Source organism: Palaemon carinicauda, chromosome 11 (assembly GCF_036898095.1).
Source record: "Palaemon carinicauda isolate YSFRI2023 chromosome 11, ASM3689809v2, whole genome shotgun sequence".
NCBI lineage: Eukaryota > Metazoa > Arthropoda > Malacostraca > Decapoda > Palaemonidae > Palaemon > Palaemon carinicauda.
The window spans coordinates 91166320-91190314 of record NC_090735.1 but is presented as its reverse complement, the minus strand read 5'-3'; the positions used below and the strand labels follow the sequence as shown (position 1 = coordinate 91190314).

The 23995-nt window shown below is 40.2% G+C and overlaps 1 protein-coding gene across 2 annotated transcripts in view; it reads right to left on the bottom strand.

Moving 5' to 3' along the window:
• Window positions 1–23995, bottom strand: part of LOC137650089 (adenosylhomocysteinase-like 1) — a 119886-nt gene that overhangs the window by 87964 nt on the left and 7927 nt on the right. Inside the window, exon 2 of one of the 2 annotated variants that reach the window (XM_068383179.1) lies at window positions 7354–7483. In XM_068383179.1, the coding sequence (XP_068239280.1) occupies window positions 7354–7483 (130 nt within the window). Of the gene's footprint in view, window positions 1–7353; window positions 7484–14938; window positions 15542–23995 lie in introns of those variants that run through there. The other variant, XM_068383180.1, reaches the window with a different exon arrangement.

The window sequence follows — 23995 nt, the reverse complement described above, 5'->3', positions numbered from 1 at the left end:
AGGAAGGGAGGGAGGGAGGAAGAAGCTGAAACCTGGCACTGGGCGATCTATGGCAGAGGAAGGGAGGGAGGGAGGAAGAAACTGAAACTTGGCACAGGGGGATCTATAGCAGAGGAAGGGAGGGAGGGAGGAAGAAACTGAAACCTGGCACAGGGGGATCTATACCAGAGGAAGGGAGGGAGGGAGGAAGAAACTGAAACCTGGCATGGTAGGATCTATAGCAGAGGAAGGGAGGGAGGGAGGAAGAAACTGAAACTTGGCACAGGGGGATCTATAGCAGAGGAAGGGAGGGAGGGAGGAAGAAACTGAAACTTGGCACAGGGGGATCTATAGCAGAGGAAGGGAGGGAGGGAGAAAGAAGCTGAAACCTGGCACAGGGGCATCTATGGCAGAGGAAGGGAGGGAGGGAGAAAGAAGCTGAAACCTGGCACAGGGGCATCTATGGCAGAGGAAGGGAGGGCGATAGGAAGAAACTGAAACCTGGCACAGGGCGATCTATGGCAAAGGAAGGGAGGGAGGGAGGAAGAAACTGAAACCTGGCACTGGGCGATCTATAGCAGAGGAAGGGAGGGAGGGAGGAAGAAACTGAAACCTGGCACTAGGCGATCTATAGCAGAGGAAGGGAGGGAGGGAGGAAGAAACTGAAACTTGGCACAGGGGGATCTATAGCAGAGAAAGGGAGGGAGGGAGAAAGAAGCTGAAACTTGGCACAGGGGGATCTATAGCAGAGGAAGGGAGGGAGGGAGAAAGAAGCTGAAACTTGGCACAGGGGGATCTATAGCAGAGGAAGGGAGGGAGGGAGGGAGGAAGAAACTGAAACCTGGCACTGGTGATCTATAGCAGAGGAAGGGAGGGAGGGAGGAAGAAGCTGAAACCTGGCACAGGGGGATCTATAGCAGAGGAAGGGAGGGAGGGAGGAAGAAGCTGAAACCTGGCACAGGGGGATCTATAGCAGAGGAAGGAAGGGAGGGAGGAAGAAGCTGAAACCTGGCACAGGGCGATCTATAGCAGAGGAAGGGAGGGAGGGAGGAAGAAGCTGAAACCTGGCACAGGGCGATCTATAGCAGAGGAAGGGAGGGAGGGAGGAAGAAGCTGAAACCTGGCACAGGGGGATCTATAGCAGAGGAAGGGAGGGAGGGAGGGAGGGAGGGAGGAAGAAACTGAAACCTGGCACAGGGGGATCTATAGCAGAGGAAGGGAGGGAGGGAGGGAGGAAGAAACTGAAACCTGGCACAGGGGGATCTATAGCAGAGGAAGGGAGGGAGGGAGGAAGAAACTGAAACCTGGCACAGGGCGATCTATAGCAGAGGAAGGGAGGGAGGGAGGAAGAAACTGAAACCTGGCACAGGGCGATCTATAGCAGAGGAAGGGAGGGAAGGAGGAAGAAACTGAAACCTGGCACAGGGGGATCTATAGCAGAGGAAGGGAGGGAGGGAGGAAGAAGCTGAAACCTGGCACAGGGGGATCTATAGCAGAGGAAGGGAGGGAGGGAGAAAGAAGCTGAAACCTGGCACAGGGGCATCTATAGCAGAGGAAGGGAGGGCGATAGGAAGAAACTGAAATCTGGCACAGGGGGATCTATGGCAGAGGAAGGGAGGGAGGGAGGAAGAAACTGAAACCTGGCACAGTGGGATCTATAGCAGAGGAAGGGAGGGAGGGAGGAAGAAACTGAAACCTGGCACAGAGGGATCTATAGCAGAGGAAGGGAGGGAGGGAGGAAGAAACTGAAACCTGGCACAGGGCGATCTATAGCAGAGGAAGGGAGGGAGGGAGGAAGAAACTGAAACCTGGCACAGGGGGATCTATAGCAGAGGAAGGGAGGGAGGGAGGAAGAAACTGAAACCTGACACAGGGGGATCTATAGCAGAGGAAGGGAGGGAGGGAGGAAGAAACTGAAACCTGGCACAGGGCGATCTATAGCAGAGGAAGGGAGGGAGGGAGGAAGAAACTGAAACCTGGCACAGGGCGATCTATAGCAGAGGAAGGGAGGGAGGGAGGAAGAAACTGAAACCTGACACAGGGGCATCTATAGCAGAGGAAGGGAGGGAGGGAGGAAGAAGCTGAAACCTGGCACAGGGGCATCTATAGCAGAGGAAGGGAGGGAGGGAGAAAGAAACTGAAATCTGGCACAGGGGGATCTATGGCAGAGGAAGGGAGGGAGGGAGGAAGAAACTGAAACCTGGCACAGTGGGATCTATAGCAGAGGAAGGGAGGGAGGGAGGAAGAAACTGAAACCTGGCACAGAGGGATCTATACCAGAGGAAGGGAGGGAGGGAGGAAGAAACTGAAACCTGGCACAGAGGGATCTATAGCAGAGGAAGGGAGGGAGGGAGGAAGAAACTGAAACCTGGCACAGGGGGATCTATAGCAGAGGAAGGGAGGGATGGAGGAAGAAATTGAAACGTGGCACAGGGAATCTATGGCAGAGGAAGGGAGGGATAGAGGAAGAAGCTGAAACCTGGCCAGGAGGATCTATAGCGGAGGAAGGGAGGAAGAAACTGAAACCCGGCAAAGGGGGATCTATTGCAGAGAGAGGGACTGAGAAAGAAGGTATAACCTGGCACACAAGGATCTATAGCAGAGGAAGGGAGGGAGGGAGGAAGACGGTATAACCTGGCATAGGGGGATCTAAAGCGAGGGATCAAGAAGCACAGCTGATCTAGAGCAGAGGGAGGGATGGAGGGAGGTAGGAGAAAGGTATAACCTGGCACATGGGGATCTATAGCAGAGGAAGGGACGGAGGAAAAATATATAACCTAGCACAGGGAGATCTTTAGCAGAAGAAGTGACGGAGGGAGGGAAGTAGTAGTTATATCCTGGCATAAGGGGATCTATAGCAGATCAAGGGAGGGAGGGAAGAAGAAGCTATAACCTGGCAATGGGGGGATCTATAGCAGAAGGAGTGAGGGAGAGAAGAAGCTATAACATGGCATGGGGGAATCTATAGCAGAGGGAGGGCGGGAGAGAGAAAGAAGCTATAACATGGCACAGGGGATCTATAGCATCGGGAGAGAGGGACATCCGACCATGCCTTGATTTAATTAGTAGTGAAGACTGAGCAGCGTGTCACTGATGTATCTTGCTCATGTAAGATTTAAATGAAATCTCAAGCAGACTGTAATGGGATTTTTCATGATGTTTAGGGCTTGAATTGGTCACAATTGTATAGTATTGCTGATCCTGTAGTCTCTTTGAATGAAAATCTAGTCAACATAATTGATAGGAGTATCCCTTCTCGTGTACTAAGGTACCAAGTGAAGGACAAACCATGGTTCAATTATGATTGTAGACGTGCTTATTTAGAGAAGCAGGAGGCCTGTCATCTTAGGAAGGGTAGCATATCAGATTTGACATGGAATATCTATTCTAAGCTTAGAGCTTTTCCTCAGATAATTTATGCTTCAACTGAAAAAGAATACGATTTAACCAAAAAAGAAACCCTTTCTGGTACACCACAATAGCATAAGTGGTGAACTACCTTTAAATCTGCACTCCTTGGTGTAGATACAACAGTTCTCAGTTTCTCCTATACTTAAACCAGATGGCTCTGTCACTCACTGTTCAAAGGAAAAGGCAACCCTTTTGGCAGATGTGTTTGACGGCAAGCAGCGTAATGATTAACTCGAACTTCCTCATTCCTGTTTTCCGAAGGCTGAACTAACTAGTTTAGCTTTTCAATCTGGTGAAATTAAAGCTCTGTTGATGGACTTTGATGCTTATGGGGGTGTGGATTCAAATAGTATTTTTTCTATTTTATAAAGACTGCAGATTTCTTAGTTCCAAAGTAAGCAAGAAGAGGGGCTTTTAGCAAGCAGACTGTAATGGAATTTTTCATAATCTTTTGGGCTTGAATTGGTCACGAATGTATAGTAGTGCTGATCCTGTAGTCCTTTTGAATGAAAATCTAGTCAACATAATTGATAGGAGTATCCCTTCTCGTGTACTAAGGTACCAAGTGAAGGACAAACCATGGTTCAATTATGATTGTAGACATGCTTATTTAGAGAAGCAGGAGGCCTGTCATCTTTGGAAGGGTAACATATCAGATTTGACATGGAATATCTATTCTAAGCTTAGAGCTTTTCCTCAGATAATTTATGCTTCAACTGAAAAAGAATAAAATTTAACCAAAAAAGAAACCCTTTCTGGTACACCACAAGAGCATAAGTGGTGAACTACCCTTAAATCTGCACTCCTTGGTGTAGATACAACAGTTCTCAGTTTCTCCTATACTTAAACCAGATGGCTCTGTCACTCATTGTCCAAAGGAAAAGGCAACCCTTTTAGCAGATGTGTTTGACAGCTAGCAGAGTAATGGGAAACTCGAACATCCTCATTCCTGTTTTCCGAAGGCTGAACTAACTAGTTTAGCTTTTCGATCTTGTGAAATTAAAGCTCTGTTGATGGACTTTGATGCTTATGGAGGTGTAGATCCAAATGGTATTTTTCTTTTGTTTTTTATACAGACTGCAGATTTCTTAGTACCAAAGTTATCTGTTATTTTGCCCAAGTTAGCAAGCAGAGGAGCTTTTCGCACTTGTTGGAGAATTGGTAATGTTACTCCACTATGTAAATGTGTTTGTGGTAGCTCAAGTCCAACCGATTACCGCCCCATTTCCATAACTCCCATATTATCTAAAGTTTTTGAACGTCTTCTAGCAAAATGCCTCGATAGGTTTGCTGAAGGTAATCATCTGTTCCCTAGTTTGCAATTTGGTTTTCGTAAAGGCCTTGGAGCATGTGATGCCCTTCTTACAATCTCCAATGCTGTACAGAAAGCCCTTGATTGTGGGCAGGAAGTTCGTATGATTGGCCTTGGTTTTAGTGCTTCCTTTGACTGTGTTAATCTTGATGCCTTTGTTTTCAAACTCGAACAGTTGGGAGTGGGTGGGTCGTTTCTTAGCATCATTATTGAATTTTTAAGTAATAGATCACAAAGAGTTGTTGTTGATGGGCACCATAGCGAATATAGGAAAGTGATATCTAGTGTTCCTCAGGGTAGTGTTCTTGGCACATTACTTTTCATCCTATAAACACAAGACATGTGGTTTGGTCTAGAAAACAAGCTTTTTGCATATGCAGATGATGCTACTTTCTTTGCATCAATTCCATTTACTGAATATAGATCTGGGGTTGTTGAATCCCTTAATAGAGATCTAGATAGAATTAGTGCATGGTGCAAACTATGGGGTATGAAGTAGAATCCCAACAACACTCAAAGTACGATTGTAAGTTGGTCAAGGACCATGGCTCCTCAACATCTGGATCTCATCATTGATAATGTTTCTTTAAGTTTGTATGACTCTTTAAAATGTTATGCGTGATTCTGGACAGCAAATTTACTTTTGAGAAACACATTAGGTCTGTGTCTTCTTCAATTGCACAAAAAATGGGCTTATTGCGAAAGTCTTTCAAGATTTTTGGTGACCTTGCTTCGAGTATTGTTCTCCTGTCTGGTCTTCAGATGCTGATTCTCATCTTAATTTGTTGGACAGGAACTTAAGGTCTATTAGATTTCTTATTCCTGATCTAAATATTAATCTCTGGCACCGTTATTAAATTAGTTCATTATACAAGTTGCATAAGATTTTTCATAATTCTGACCATCCTTCACATTCAGATCTTACCGGACAGTTCCATCCTGTTTGTAATACTAGGCTTGCAGTTGATTCTAATAGTCAAGCTTCTTCGTCATGAGGCTCAATACTACAGAGTGCTCTAGAAGTTTTATTCCAGCTATGTATAAGTTGTGGAATGATCTTCCTAATCGGGTAGTTGAATCAAAAGTTCAAAATCGCAGAAAATGTTTTAATGATGAACAGGCGTACATAAGTCCTTTTATAGTTTATATATGAAATATCTTTTTCATGTTGTTAATGTTTTTAAAATATTTTACTTTAATTTTTCATCACTTTTTATATTCCTTATTTATTTCCTTATTTCCATTCTTCACTGGGCTATCTTCCCCTGTTGGAGCCCTTGGGCTTATAGCATCTTGCTTTTCCAACTAGGGTTGTGTCTAAGCTAGCAATAATAATAATAACAATAATAATAATAATAATAATAATAAGAGGGAAGGAGGGAGAGAGGAAGTAGCTATAACATGTCACAGGGAATCTATAGCAGAGGGAGGGATGGAAGGAGGAAGAAGCTATAACCTGGTAATGGGGGGATCTACAGCAGAGCAGAGAGAGGGAGGGAGGGAGCGAGGAAGAAGCTATAACATGGTACTGGGGGATCTATAGCAGAGGGAGGGAGGAGGGAGGGAGAGAGGAAGAAGCTATAACATGGTACTGGGGGATCTATAGCAGAGGGAGGGAGGGAGGGAGAGAGGAAGAAGCTATAACCTGGTATTAGGGGGATCTATAGCAGAGGGGAGGGAGGGAGGGAGGGAGCAAGGAAGAAGCTATAACATGGTACTGGGGGATCTATAGCAGAGGGAGGGAGGGAGGGAGAGGAAGAAGCTATAACATGGTACTGGGGATCTATAGCAGAGGGAGAGAGAGAGGAAATAGCTATAACATGGCACATGAGGATCTATAGTGGAGGGAGGGATGAAGAAGCTATAACATGGCATAGGGGAACCATTAACAGAGGGAGGGAGGGAGAAAGGCAAAAGCTACAACATGGCACAGGGGGATCTATAGCAGAAGGGAGGGAGGGAGGGAGGGAGGGAGGAAGAAGCTGTAACATGGCACAGGGGGATCTATAACAGAGGGCGGGAGGGAGAGAGGCAGAAGCTATAACATGGCACAAGGGGATCTATAGCAGAGGGAGGGAGGCAGGCAGAAGCTATAACATGGTACTGGGGATCTACTGCAGAGGAAGGGAGGGAGGGAGAGAGGAAGTAGCTATAACATGGCACAGGGGGATCTATAGCAGAGGGAGGGAGGGAGGGAGGAAGAGAGAAAGGAAGAAGCTATAACATGTCACAGGAGGATCTATAACAGAGGGAGGGAGGGAGAGAGGCAGAAGCTATAACATGGCACAAGGTGATCTGTAGCAGAGGGAGGGAGGGAGGCAGGAAGAAGCTATAATATGGTACTGCGGATCTATTGCAGAGGGAGGGAGAGAGGAAGTGGCTATAACATGGCACAAGGTGATGTATAGCAGAGGGAGGGAGGGAGGCAGGAGCTATAACATGGCACAGGGGGGATCTATAGCAGAAGGAGGAGGGAGGTAGAAGTTACAACATGGTACAGGGGGATCTATAGCAGAGGGAGGGAGGGAAGCAGAAGCTATAACATGGCACAGGAGGATCTATAGCAGAGGGAGCCAGGGAGGTAGAAGTTGAGGGAGTGGCAGCAGAGAAGGCTAAGAAGAGGCAGAAGAAAGGGCAATACTCAATCCTACATGTTGAAGAGCAAATGGAGACGACGGAAGAGCGTCGGGAGTCGAACCGGGGTCCTGTAGGAAGGGAAAACCTCCTCTTGGATCGGTCCTTAAAGCCAGACGCAGACGCTTCGACCACCTTTTCGCTCAGCTGTATACAAAGTCATGGGTATAACACTGAGACACATCTCTTACAAATAGCAGCAGCAGGAGTAGTTGTAGTAATAGTAGAAGAAGAATAGTAGTAGAAGCAGCAACAGCAACAACAACAATTATAATGGTTACAGTGATCATAAATATGTGACGGCCACTCTTTCTTAAAACTTTTTTTTTTTTTTTTTTAAATGCCAACAATAAACCTAATCTATTAAAATGTAAGAAAAAAATCTGATCATAAAAATTTGACTCATCTTTTAGAAATTGACATCCTGATCAAAATGTTAGTCTTATATTAAATTCATATGTATAAATCAGGGCCACCTGGTAAACGGATCCTTTCATATTTAGTATCGAATGCAACAAATATTGCTTATCTAATCTAAGACAAAACCAGTGAGCTTATCTATATATAAGTAGATAACAACACAACCTTGATGTTTGAGCAATTCATGCAATTGATGTGTAATATGTACTTGTAATACAGAAGCAAGCGGATATGTATAATGTTACGCACTTCTGCACCTATCAAGGTGGAAACTTTTCACCTATGAATAACCCACTTCAATATTTGGGTTTTTTACTCTGTGGTCTGCCCTACCCCATTCTCTTGAGATCTCTTGCTTTCCGTCTCGCGAGGCGTTCTCGCAATCAATTCTGTAAAGGTACCAATTCAGCCATTGTTCCAGACAGAATACCTTTCGAATGGTTTCACCCCGTAAGATGAGGAATACTGCTGCTTTGATGGTATACAAATGTTATGATGGAGAAGGCCATGTCTGTTTTCTTCTTTCTCCACACTAGCTGCGACATGCAACTGTTGGCTAAATAGATAACTAATTTTGCTGCTTAAGTGAACAGCGACATACTCAATTAATAACACCCACCTGTTCTCCCTTGTCTGGTCCGAGCCACAACAGAGAGAGAGAGAGAGAGAGAGAGAGAGAGAGAGAGAGAGAGAGAGAGAGAGAGAGAGAGAGAGAGAGCAGAAAACGTAATGGTATTATGCTAGTGAAATGAAAATAATCATCGAAGATGATCCACTTCTTGTCAGAACAATGAACATACATGTACAGTATGCTCTCAACAGAAGCACATGGGATTTTAGGGGGTCATCCCCATTAGTTTCTTACCACTGCGCCATAATAGCAATGAAAAAACTTTGACAGAGAGAGAGAGAGAGAGAGAGAGAGAGAGAGAGAGAGATTCCACTCTTTTTCACTATTGCTTTTCAACTGCCATCTGGATAGATGTTTCTACACATAAGCTAGCTTGGAAATGGACCTTTTTCCGATTGTTTAATTCTTAAGGCATTTTACCGTTTATCCCACCGCCTTTTTTATCCATGAATCCTAAATTACTACTTCTCTCAAGCTGAAACTCCGTCACTTCTTTCGAGATTAAAATCCTCTTCCCTTTGTTTTCATTTCCATTTGAAACTCAACAGATGTAAGCGATCTGTGATCAGTCCCATAAAGTCTTAAATTTCAAAGCATGTACTGCATTGCATCCAACGTATCAAGCCTAAACATATCACGTTTTAAACATACGCCTCATATGTATGTAATGTAAATCATTGGCTCCAAACGTGCAATAAATATGCGGCAGATCAAACTATCCGGAATTGTAACTTCAAAAGCATATGTAGCGCTCAAAATATTTTGGAATTTCTCAATCCTTTTACTTGCTACTTTTCTATATCTTTACCCTTCTTTCTCAAATTCATTAAGATTTTTTGGGCTTCAAAAGCCTTGCATAAAAGGAAAAGTATTTCCGGTAGACAAAAGCGTTGCAATATATTAAAAGGTTAATGGGGTCGCATTTCAAAATTAATGGTCAAACCGGTATAGAATTAACTAATTTAGCGCATGTCAATAAGCCATTAATACTGATGTTTACTGATCTGAAACACAAGGATAAAATAGAACATTCTAAAGTTTGATGGGCATCTATAGTACTTGCTATTTCAATAGTACTTGAACAGCAAATTTTCACTCTAAAAATTCTCTGTAGACACTTTAAAAATATAAATCAATCTAAATGCTTTGCAACTCAAGGGCGAGTCTTCATAGCAAATCTTTAACATCCCGTAAAATCTATGTGTCATAAATTTATAATTCAAAACATTCACAAACATGCACTCACAAACAAACAAACAAACAAACACACACACACACACTATATATATATATATATATATATATATATATATATATATATATATATATATATATATATATATATATATATATATATATATATATATATATATATATAATACATACATACATATACATGTGTGTATGTGAGTGTTTTAGACATTACAACGTATAACATATAATGAGGCCCTTAAATAATTAAAGAAAAAAAAACTATAAAAATCAAGGTATTAAGGCAAAATCAATTATTTAGTTCGCCAAATAAAAACAAAAGTGGAACAACGCAACATGTCAATGAAATAACGGATAAGATTTTCAGAAACCTTTTATCTGAACGAAATATGGATGAAAAATAATGAAAGGAAAAATTCTTCCAAATTTAACTTGATCACTCGAAGCCTATTCAGTTCCAAAGGTTCATCAGTAAAGAATAAATTAATATCTTAAGAAACGATCCGTTATTTCACCCCAGTTTAATTTCGCGCACACAAAATTGCCTCTTTAATGGGGAGGCAAACACTGGTTAATTTTCATTAATTCACTCCTTGGCTGGTGCCGAATTAAAAGGGGGGAGAGAGAGAAACCCAGGAAGAAATAAGGGGTTTGCAACCCTAACTAATCCTGCATTTGGTGCCACGGACAGCCCTGACAAGACATGAAGAGGGACAGTAAAGGAAAGAGTCAGAAAAGGTAAGCAGAAATAGGAAAAGGTGGCAGAAAAGATAAACAGAAAAAGGAATAGGTGGCAGAAAAGATAAACAGAAAAAGGAATATGTGGCAGAAAAGATAAACAGAAAAAGGAATATGTGGAAGAAAATATAAACAGAAAAAGGAATATGTTGCAGAAAAGATAAACAGAAAAAGAAAGAGTGGCAGAAAAGGAAAAAGGAAAAGTTGGCAGAAAATTAAAACAGGAAAAGGAAAAGATGGCAGAAAAGGAAAACAGAAAATGGAAGCAAAGTTAGAAGAGGAAAAGGGAGAGAGATAATGTAAAAGGACACCCCCCCCCCCAAAAAAAAAATGTACACGACTCTAAAAGGCTCGTATCCTTTCAAGAGTCGGGTATAGAGCATCCTTCCTTCTCAGTCAGACATGAATGTTTCGTCCATTAGTCATAATAAAGTTCAATGGCATCTCCTAACATTGATTCCAAACAATCTTGCGTCTTCCCTTTTGACTTTCAGGAACGTGACGCAGTTCTTAAGAGGGAACACTTGATGAAGAACAACATTATTTTTTTAGAGATAAACAAGAAACAACAATTTTATTGAACTTTGACTGATCCTTGCATTTTATCGCTCGAGAAGATGAATACATCATAAGATATTTGAAAATACTTGAGATTGATAACGAACTCTGCAAGGTTTTTCCATACGTTTTTATACGACCAAACGTGGGCACACATGTATGTACATATATAAACAAATATATAACAACTTTCATGAATATATATGACGTCATCATCTCCCGACGAAGCTTGATTGCTGTAACGACTGCGATGGACGGCTCAATTTACCAGGAGTAAAGACCAAATTTGGAAAAACCAGAATGTCTATGACTTAGAAGTATATATCTTAAGTTTCCTTGAAAGGGTACTAATAGCAATCAAAAGATAAATTTAATAATATTCTAAGGTGATAAATATTCAAACAGCCCATCCAATCCTGTATAAGTCTATTAGTGCCACAGTCAAGTGTTCCTGCATAGCTAAGACAAAGAGAGAGAGAGAGAGAGAGAGAGAGAGAGAGAGAGAGACAGAGAATACTCTCGTTTGCATTCATTAGATGAAAATCTGCATCTAGGATAGCGAGCGCTATTTGCATCTCACCCCTAGGGTAAATATAAGGACAGTAACAGATAAAAAGATAAAAACGAAGCTCAGATGAAACACGGGAGAATAGGGGGAAACAAAGAAATTGGAATTAATATGAATATTATAAAACGGGATGAGAAAGGAGATACGGAAAACAAAAAAATGTGTGAGGTGATAATAAGACTAGAAGATGGAAGAAAGTACAAGAATAAAAGAAATGGAAGCCATAAATAAGATCACAGTGCAATTATAAAATGATGGAAACGAAATGAAATCTGATTGAGTTAGCTACACGAACATTTTCCTACAGACACTACTATATTTTCTTCCTGAATATAAATGTTAAAAGGATTTACAGCGTTTCGACCCAAGAAATAAGAATATTCACTTTCAAAACCAAAAATTTAAAGGCATGAAAAACTATTGCAGTAACCTTTTGCCCGTGTATTACCATACTGTATACACGAAAATAAGAAAAGCTGCACCGGAATTTATAACTGGTAATAATTCTACAAAGTTATTAGTTCGTCCTCCTCCATACAGTTGTGGAACTCATTGAGGCCACAACTGTATCTTGTTCACCACGATCTAATCCTACGAACAAGTCCAAGTCCTACAGCAGTGTCCGTTTAATTCCTTCGCCTTCGTAAATATTATTTTTTTTTTAATTGTTTTATTTCTTAACCTCTTAAGGCCTCCTTACATATAGATAGTGAGAAAATTCCACTGGAGAAAGGACTTAAAGTTTTTAAGAATTGACATTGGGAAAATGTAGGAATTAATATGAATGGTGAAAACCTCAACATAGTTGTGTTTAGTGACGGTACACTCGGACACACTGTTCTATCTAGTCTCTCTTCCTTTTGTTTTGTTAAAGTTTTTATAGTTTATATAGGAAACATTTATTTTAATGTTGTTACTATTCTTAAAATATTTTTCCTTACTCCCTTTCCTCACTGGGCTATTTTCCCTGTTGGGGACGCTGGGCTTATAGCATCCTGCTTTTCCAACTAGGGTTGTAGCTTAGCATTTAATAATAATAATAATAATAATAATAATAATAATAATAATAATAATAATAATGGGAGGAATCACAAAAGATGATAGAATATTTGCATAGACAAAGCAAAAATGTATGACTACAAATGAATAAGAGTAAAACTACGAAAATATTCAGTGAAAATGCAGCAAATAAAGTTATGCACGAACATCTAGATATTGTTAATGAATATAAGTATTTAGGACAGACAGAGGGGGTTTCCCAGTACACGAGACCGAAATTAAAAGAAGGATAAGCATGGGATGGAGAGCATTAGGTAAATAAAAGGGGATTATGAAAAGTAAAATGCCCCTTTCTCTAAAACAAAACGTATTTATAGCGATGGTCCTACCAATACTAACTTATGCATCAGAAACTTGGAGCCTTACTAAAGCCTTAGAACATAAGCTAGTTATAATTCAAAAGGTATGTAAAGAACAATGATGGAAATAACAGTAAGAGATAGAAAAGGAGCAACATGAATACGAGAGCAAACTAAAGAAGAGGATATTTTAACAGAATGTAAGAAAAATAAATGGATATGAGCAGGACATATAATGAGAATGACAGACAAGAGACAGACATTAAGAACAACAGAATTGGTCCCTAAAGATTGTAAAAGAAGTAGGGGGAGGAATAGAAGACATTGGATTGACAAACTAAGAAAGTTTGCGGCGTGGACACGCACAGAAAGAGCATTAACAGACGCAAGTGGATGTATATGTATACGGCGTTTGTTCTGCAGTGGACAAACAACAGACAATGACGATAATGATGATGATGATGATCAGATATATATATATATATATATATATATATATATATATATATATATATATGTATGTATATATATATATATATATATATATATATATATATATATATATATATATATATATATATATATAAATGGGCTTTTTAGTTGGCCAGGACTCCAACAAGGGACAAAAGCGCTGTCAACCTAAAGAGCAGTTGAGCATATTTCACGAGAGAGAGAGAGAGAGAGAGAGAGAGAGAGAGAGAGAGAGAGAGAGAGAGATCTAAAAATGACACCAGTAGCTCATTCAGGACAATAAATGATGAAGAACTTGTCTTATGCTAAAAACTCATTAAAGGCAAATAGCATGACTATGGGAGAGGAAAATGAAGACGAATGGCGGAGGGTTAAGTCTACGAGTTCGAGATTACAAGCTAAGATTTATGAAGAGGAAGAATTAGTGCGAATAAGTAAGGGTTACAAGAAGAGGAAATACTTTATACATGATGGAATGTTCAGGACGAAGCATTTCTCCCACAATACTATCGCTAGAAAGTTACGGGTACTTTGACTAACCAGACAGTTCTACATTGGATCCCCTCTCTCTGGTTAGGGCTCATTTTGTTTTTGCCTACGCATACATCGAATAGTCTGGGCTATTCTTTCCACAATCTCCTCTGTCCTCATATACCTGACAACACTGAAATTACCAAACAATTTTTCTTTGCTCAAGGGGTTAACTACTCCAATGTAATTGTTCAGTGGCTACTTTCCTATTGGTAAGGGTAGAAAAAACTCTTTAGCTACAGTAAGCAGCTCTTCTAGGAGTGGGATACTCCAAAACCAAACCATTTTTCTCTAGTCTTGGGTAGTACCATAGCCTCTGTACCATGGTCTTCCACTGTCTTGGATTAGCGTTCTCTTGCTTGAGGGTACACTCAGGCACACTATTCTGTAATACTTGTCTTTTTCTTGTTTTTTAAAGTTTTTATAGTTTATATATGAAAGACTTATTTTAATGTTACTGTTCTTAAAATACTCTATTGCAGTTGTTAATTACTTCTTTTGTACTTTATTCATTACCTTATTTACTTTTCTCCCTGGGCTATTTTCACTGTTGGAGCCCTTGAGCTTAAAGCATGCTGCTTTTTCAACTAGGGTTGTAGCCTAGCAAGTACAAACAATAATAATAATAATAATAATAATAATAATAATAATAATGTAAGGGATTAGACGAAATCCAGCTCAAAAGGAAAGATATGTCGCATCCAATGGAATGAAGCTCAAGAGAAAAAAGATCAGGGAAAAAGAGTAGGGCAAGGGGGTCTCCACAGAAGAGAAGAGCTTTGGCTTGGGGATGTAACAGTAGGATGACTTCCAAATAATAATAACAATTCAAGACGGTCTTAAGAATTGTCAACTGTGAAAATTCCATAAATAAGTTAAACTGCCGGGGATTGACTTAAAAAGAAAAGGGATCACTAGCAAAGAATAATAAAAACCTCAATCATGAAAAAACAAGGGAAAATATACTGGGATAAGAATCGAACGTTAATCGATTCCTTAGGGGCCCAATTCCCATGTTACTAAATTCCTGGCTCTATAACTCCAGTGGTCATACACTTCATACACTTCCAAAAAAAAAGAGAAAAAGTATAAAGAGTAAACAAATAACATCTTACATCTCCGAGAATCCAAACGCACAAGAGAGCGCTTTCGCTCGACTATGGCCTCTTCCATGGCAACGATGGCGAAGAGAGAAATGTAGAATCGTCCGCTTCGACCTTCAACACTTCAATGGAAAGAAATGTCGCACACAGCAATTTATTTAAGCTCTTAGGATTAAATACGTTCAGTTAATATACCAAGATGTCCGTATTAAGAAGCTCTGATTGCTGTAATTGGTTATGAAAATATACACGCTTCTTAAATGGTGAAAAAAGAACGTATTAGCAAGCTTCTAAAGCCAGTGTCCATCTTTCGGTTTCTGTATTAATACACAAAAGACTATCGAAATACACGATCACATCACCATGTCAGCAACACACACAGTCTACAATAAGAAATCCATTCATTTAAGAGTTAGCAAATGGACAAATCCAAAGACACAAACACTTGATATGGAGATAAGAATAATTGGGGGACACCTTTTCGCTTTTTTCCTATTGGCAAAATAACGAATGCAAGACACGGAACACCCACAGCAGAGGAAACCGCGGTTAGAAAGGATATATTGAGCCGTTACCACGTTCGGTTTTCACTTCTAAACCTATACTAAAAGCAAGCGACAGGCCCAAGAGGAAGAGCACCTCCAGGAGTACGGCGACAACGAGGAGGAGAAGTGGGATGAGCGGGAAGAGTGCTAAAGGGGAGGGGTAGCTGGTGAAGAGCACGAGGGGGCGGCGATGGGAGCTTCTGGGACTTTTAATCACTTGCTTATCACGAAAAGACTAAGAGGGAATAGAGAACTGAAAGACCGAGGGTAGAAGAGGAAAAGGAAAGGGCGAGGAGCAAAAAAGACGAAGTGGAACGAAAGAATTTCATCAATCTGACATTCCCTCACTATAGGAGTTAGATCTGAATGAGGAACACTCTCTTACGTAAAGTTCTTTCTAGAAACAGTGATCAAAATAAGGTAACAAACCTACATGTAAACCGAGAGAGAGAGAGAGAGAGAGAGAGAGAGAGAGAGAGAGAGAGAGAGAGAGAGAGAGATAAGGGTGTCCTCACCACGAAAATGATAGGGGGGAAACCTCAGACGTGGGGAAGATTTGGGGGTAAGGGGGGTTACTGAATCCCCTTTAATCAGAAAGACAATCAAATTGGGGAGTGCCTGTCTCTTGGGGGTTCCGTCCAGTAAGCGCTTTACGTACGAGAAATCGAGGTCAGATCACATGTTTACTAGTAGATAAGGTGCAATACTACGCTATCAGTGCCTTCATAATAAAGCAACTGAGTGCAATAAGACACTCTTGGAAGTCTACATATGAATCTATTTATTTCTATTCGCTAGAATCAAGGATGTCAGCAAATGGCAATTTCGTAACAAAACAAAAGAGAAATATATGCTCCGTCCATAACCACAAACCACAGCACAACTTTAAACCACACAAATAAAAAGAATGAGAAATTAGAGCCATTGTCGTAAGAGAAACTGGGATTTCATATTTCACTTGCAATCAGTGTCGGAAAGATGAGGAAAATATGATAAGTTATTTTTTCGTGATACAATTAAGAATTTCCATTTCCTTTACATCATACCATACCTTTTTTCAACCATATAATTATTTTCATCAAACAGAATCATAAAATAAGAAGTCGTATACTTCATTGAAAATTTCTCGTAGCAAAATATCTTTTCAACGTGCATCATTGAAACGAGCTTCTAATAGATAAAGACATTCCTTGAATGTTGGAGCATAACAACATTCGGTTTCAGGCTTAAACAAAATTGTAGGTCACCATTACAAGAGTTCCAATATATTTTGAATAAAGCAAAAGTGAGTTTTTCCAGGTCTTTCTATTGACAGTGGCTTGATCTTTTAAACCAGCAATGATGATGACACCTTTTGTGATTGATGTTAAGAGAAAAATAATTATTCAATTTAGCCCCCTACTGCTTTCAAGATCTGCAATTCCTTGCGCGCACACACACACACACACACAAATATATACACACACACACACACACACACACATATATATATATATATATATATATATATATATATATATATATATATATATATATATATATATATATATATTTATATATGTATATATATATATATATATATATATATATATATATATATATATATATATGTGTGTGTGTGTGTGTGTGTGTGTGTGTGTGTGTAAATCACAATCAGGCAAGAAATTTCATTCCCAGATGAAAAAAGGAAATCTCTGAAAGGCAGTGACATAGGTCGCCAATTACTCGACACTATAGTAAATAAATTTGCACTGCAGTTATATATCTTAGACCATGATCTATGTATACAGTAGACTCCAGTAGGCTGGACAACAAAGTCCGCATTTTCCCACGTGGGAATGGATCCCTCAGCAGGGACCTGAATGGGTTACTTGAGTGCCCGAATAGGCCTTTTGAGGTCACGAGGTTGGATCGGTGCCAGGGAGCTACTACCCGGGGTCTGAGGTCACCATCCTGAAGGCGGGAGGCAGATCTTCTACTCGTGGAAGGGCAGAGGAGCCGGTACCGGGTGGCAGAAAGGCCGGATTTACGGCCATGTTTGCTGATCCCTGGTAGGGGAGCTTGAGAGGGTTCTGGCTGGAGAGGTCAATTCGCCGGTGGTTGAGTGGTTTGGGCCACGTGGTTTTCCCACGAAGAGTTACTAGCCGTGGCAGAGGACCACCCGTTGAAGGACTACACAACCCTGGATTAGCTGCTCACACCCTGACATTACATCTCTCAAGACTCCTACAACCTCTGCTGGTAACTGCGAGGGGAGATCAGTGCCTGGGAGCCGTTGAGCGGAAGCTGGAGCCGCCACCCAATGAGCTGGCGAGGAAATGTATACCGACAGCTGGGCGGAGACCGCAGACTCGGTAGGGAGGAATAAAGTTGGAGGTCCAACCTGGCCTGAAGCCTGGTGAGGGGGTGGAGGCGAGGATCGGGAGGGGGAGCAACGTCTGCCGCATCCCACACTGGCAAGGGTCCTTCATTGGGAACCTGAACAGTGCCCTGGGGTTGCCTAACCACGAGATCAGAGATGGGAAGAAAGGTGGTGGTCCAGGCTGTGTGACAGCTTGCCGGTTCACTTAGGCAGACCAAGATAGTGGATAGCTGACCCGGTACTGCTGACAGAGGCGGAGGATCACCTGTGCCTGGATCGGTGCCCTGGACCAGGTGCCCGAACTTGATCATCATCTCCGTCCCATGGCAGTAATCCACTTAAGCCGAAACCGATGGTTCCACCATCACAACCTTGTTATAACACCACAGTCACTACCCACATCACAATGATCTATATCAGGTCGAAACTGAGGCAGAACGATAGCCAGTTTACTGTAAGAAAGACAAACTTGATGTACATGAAAATATGTACCGTCTATACACACACTTATGTACCTTAAACATATATATATATATATATATATATATATATATATATATATATATATATATATATATATATATATATATATATATATATATATACACATATATACACACACACAACATATAACCAATATATACACAGGAAAATGAAAATAATATCAACATCAACACACACACATATAAATGTATTCATATGTACATAGCTACAAGTATGCATACCAAACATACTTCCATGTATGCACGTATATGAAGCAAGAAACTGATCTTCTCTACAAGGGCTCCATGAATTCAGAAGTATAAACATAAAATCCAATGATGAAAATCTTAATCCTAGAAAAATTTCCTTTATCCAAAGTATCAAATTGACCAATACTAATCATAAAATAATGAAAGTCATAGGTGTGCAAATGTTGCTACAACATTCATTCAAGGTATATGATAAAACATTAATTGCTTCTTCATTATTTCTTCGTCATGACGTGACAAAGAGAAGTCTCCCATTTCCGGGGCATCATGTTATACCTCCAAGGAGATATGACATTTATTACTTCTCTCATTTTATTGCCATCTAGACTAACCCAGTGCTGTTGCCATTCATTGCAAAGCAATTTCTTGATGTTAGGTAGGAAATCATTACACGGAATGGGATACCTTCTTGACAGCAACTCGGATGCAGCATTCTTTGCCAGTGAATCTGCCTTCTCATTGCCAGACACACCTACATGTGCTGGAACCCAACAAAATTGAACCATTATACCTCCACATCCAATAATGAAAAGCCATTCTAAAATCTTTAAAACTAGAGGGTTACTAGAATTAAAAACTTCTAAAACTTTAAGGACACTCCTTGCATCACTAAAAATTTTAAAATTACCCTCCTTCTCCAACACTATTTTCTCAGTAGCCGTTAATATGCCATACAGTTCGGCAGTAAATATGGAAGCTGTTAGGGGAAGTGTACATCTACAATTAAAACCATCACTATGTACTCCAAATCCAACGCCAGCATCAGATTTGGAGCCATCAATATATATAAAAGTCGATCCTCTATGTTCTTCAACATGTTCCATAAAGAGACCTGGCTTCTAGGTCAGTGGTATTCTTCTTAACTCTAATAAAGTATTTACAAAAAGATATCTCTGGTAATTTCCATGGAGGCGTTGATGATACCTTGAATGGAAGTACCTTACTTCTAATTATATCCAGACTGTTTAATAATCGTTTCACCAGAAAGCCATAAGGTTGAGGAGATTTTGGGTGCAACTCAAAGTATGATGTGTGTCTTACAAGGCTTGCAGTCTGAAAGGCTAAAGAGTTAGGGAGTCTTTGCAATCTAAACCAATACCGAATAATGGAGGACATTCAGTAAAGGTCTAGAGGAAACTCTCCAGCATCAACAAGGAGACTTGGGATAGGTGAGGTTCCAACCGCTCCTTCGGACAATCTAATACCAGCATGATGTATTGAATCTAATATTCTTAACCGTTTTGGGGTGGCTGAAGAGTATATTTCACATCCATAACTAATATTGGAAAAAATCAAGGCCTTGTATAATTTCAAAATAGAATTGCGGCCTGTCCCCATGATGTATGGGATAATACTTTTAAAAGATTCAGAGCCTCAACACATTTAGCTTTTAACACTTTTAGGTGAGAAACCCATGTAAGTCTACAATCAAATATCAAACCTAAAAATTTAGCTTCCCCTGCACATGGGATCTGTTGACCTTTAATGTACATATCCGGGTCTGGATGTGCTCCCCGGATACGACAGAAATGTACAATAGTAGTTTTACTTGTCGAGAACTTAAATCCATTCATATCGACCCACTGGGTAATTTTGTCAATTGAGAGTTGTAGTTTTCTCTCAACCATTGTCATTCTAGCTGAAAGTAGAATAAAGAGGAAAAGTGCGTCTTGCAACAAGCTGTATCTGTTCCCTCACTATGAGCCCTTTTCCTCTTTGCATTTTATTTACTAATTTAGAAAAAAATATTACAGTTGTTTTAAGTTCAAGACTTTTTCACTGCAATTTACTGGGCAATTTTCACTTTAATGGTAACCCATTAAAAGATTTGTACAGAAGAAAATAATGTCAAAGCATTGGTAAAACTTCACGTGCGCAAGTTAGTTCAGCAAATGGATTTCCTAGTAGAAAAAGCCATATCAAAATTGCTAGTTTACAAATACTTCAAAAGGAAATAAAGTTGGCTAAAAACTCTACCCAATTAAACTTGAGGCTTTGACCTCCTTGTAATGCCCGATATACCCAAGGGATTACTGCAATATACAATCCTTTCAACTACCAGCAGATGGTAACTTTCACTTCAAAGGAGATTTAATAACTATAAAATAAAACGTATGCACGCCCTACATTAAGGGCATAGTTCGAAAGCTCACACTTGGTGTGGTTGTCTGTCAAATGCACCACTGCAGAATGAGAATGAAGGATTGGTATTCATCTGGCATCATAACATCAATGGTCATTGATGCCGATTGGAGTATGATTAATTAAGAATTAGTACCTTAAGATAAAATATTAAAAATCATAAATACCTTGATAATAAAATATAAGATTTTATATACCTTTTAAAATACGCTCACACACACAAATACTGCTAACCGATGATTAATTTGAGACGAATCAAACAAATCCTGAAAATTTTTTGGGAAAACTTGCTAAGGAAAGTCGACTACATTTGCAATAAGAGGAAAATAAGAAATAAAAGAACATACCTAAAAACCGGAAGTTCTTAGTAAAAAAATATCGAATACAAACTCGGGAAACAAATATTGGGCGAAAATATATTTTAACAACAGAAAATTTCTCAATAAAGGATGAACCAGACGACCACGAAAAATCAACGCCTGATATGATGGTCCGCCAATGCAAAGTCTGAGGTAAAAGACAACAAATGCAACATCTGAGATAAAAGACAAAATAACGGCAACACCAAAGGTACAGAGCGATAAATGCCAAGTCTGAGGTAGAAGACACCAAATGCAACATGTGAGATAAAGGCAAAACAATTGCAACACCAAAGGTACAGAGCAACAAATGCACCATCTGAGGTAAAAGACAACAAATGCAACATCCGAGATAAATACAAAATAACTGGAACACCAAAGGTACAGAGTAACAAATGCTACGTCTGAAGTAAAAGACAACAAATGCAACATCTAAGATAAAGACAAAATAACTGCAACACCAAAGGTACAGAGCGACAAATGCTACGTCTGAGGTAAAAGACAACAAATGCAACACTCGAGATAAAGACAAAATAGAGCAACAAATGCTACGTCTGAGGTAAAAGACAACAAATGCAACACTCGAGATAAAGACAAAATAGAGCAACAAATGCTACGTCTGAGGTAAAAGACAACAAATGCAACACTCGAGATAAAGACAAAATAGAGCAACAAATGCTACGTCTGAGGTAAAAGACAACAATTGCAACACTCGAGATAAAGACAAAATAGAGCAACAAATGCTACGTCTGAGGTAAAAGACAACAAAAGCAACACTCGAGATAAAGACAAAATAGAGCAACAAATGCTACGTCTGAGGTAAAAGACAACAAATGCAACACCCCGAGATAAACACAAAATAACTGCAACACCAAAGGTGCAGAGCAACAAATGCTACGTCTGAGGTAAAAGACAACAAATGCAACACCCCGAGATAAACACAAAATAACTGCAACACCAAAGGTGCAGAGCAACAAATGCTACGTCTGAGGTAAAAGACAAATAAAGCAACATCCGAGATAAAGAAAAAATAACTGCAACACCAAAGGTACAGGAGCAACAAATGCTACGTCTGAGGTAAAAGACAATAAATGCAACATCCGAGATAAAGACAAAACATCTGCAACACCAAAGGTACAGAGCGATAAATGCTGCATCTGAGGTAAAAGACAACAAATGCAATATCCGAGATAAAAGCAAAACAACTGCAAAACCAAAGGTACAGAGTGACAAATGCAACATTTGAGGTAAAAGACAACAAATGCAATATCCGAGATAAAAGCAAAACAACTGCAAAACCAAAGGTACAGAGTGACAAATGCAACATTTGAGGTAAAAGACAACAAATGCTACATCCGAGATAAAGACAAAACAACTGCAATACCAAAGGTACAGAGCAAGCAACAAATGCTACGTCTGAGGTAAGAGACAACAAATGCAATATCCGAGATAAAGGCAAAACAGCTGCAACACCGAAGGTACAGAGCGACAAATGCAATGTCTGAGGTAAAAGACAATAAATGCAACAGCCGAGATAAAGACAAAACATCTGCAACACCAAAGGTACAGAGCGAAAAAAAGCAATGTCTGAGGTAAAAGAAGGGCAAACCCCGAAATTTTGTGCGACCAATTCAACACCCAACAACCAAGATAAATGGAAACTAATAGAACAATGAAGGTAAAGAGTGACAAATGCCACACCTGAGGTAAAGAGTGACAAATGCAATACCACAGGTAGAAAGCGACAAATGCAATACCACAGGTAAAGAGCAACAAAGGCAATACTCCAGTTAATGAAATAAAAATGTACCCTCCAAGTAAAGGTCAACAAATGCAACACACACCCGAGGTAATGAGCGACAAATACAACATCCCAGATAATGAGCGACAAATACAACACCCGAGGTAATGAGCCGCTAATGCAACATCCGAGGTAATGTGCGACAAATACAACACCCGAGGTAATGAGCGACAAATACAACATCCGAGGTAATGAGCGACAAATACAACATCCCAGATAATGAGCGACAAATACAACATCCCAGATAATGAGCGACAAATACAACACCCGAGGTAATGAGTGACAAATACAACACCCGAGGTAATGAGAGACAAATACAACACCCGAGGTAATGAGAGACAAATACAACATCCGAGGTAATGAGCGACAAATACAACATCCGAGGTAATGAGCGACAAATACAACATCCCAGATAATGAGCGACAAATACAACACCCGAGGTAATGAGCCTCTAATGCAACATCCGAGGTAATGAGTGACAAATACAACACCCGAGGTAATGAGTGACAAATACAACATCCGAGGTAATGAGCGACAAATACAACATCCCAGATAATGAGCGACAAATACAACATCCCAGATAATGAGCGACAAATACAACACCCGAGGTAATGAGCCTCTAATGCAACATCCGAGGTAATGAGTGACAAATACAACACCCGAGGTAATGAGAGACAAATACAACACCCGAGGTAATGAGAGACAAATACAACACCCGAGGTGATGAGCGAAAAATACAGCACCCAAGGTAAAATGTAAATGTGTAAAAAACACAAGCCACGATATAAGCACTCTTTCTCCCTTGGAGGATCAGGGGTGACGAGAGTTATAAAACAAGGAGGCACAAATAAGCAGGATAATGACTCCTGGGCCACAACAAAAGGGCTCTGGCCTGATGCTATTGAGCAGCTCTGGGATGTATCGTGGTACTGAAGGCTTCCGAGATAATTAACCGGATATTTTGAAAGGCCCTCTGGGTTTCCAGGAAGTTAGTTACAGTCAGAAATTTTCTTCTCCCCAAGAAGACAAAATTGAGAAATTTCTTCCCCTATGGGAAGACAAAACCAGAGGAATGTCTCCTCTAATGAAGACAAAATCAGTGAAATTC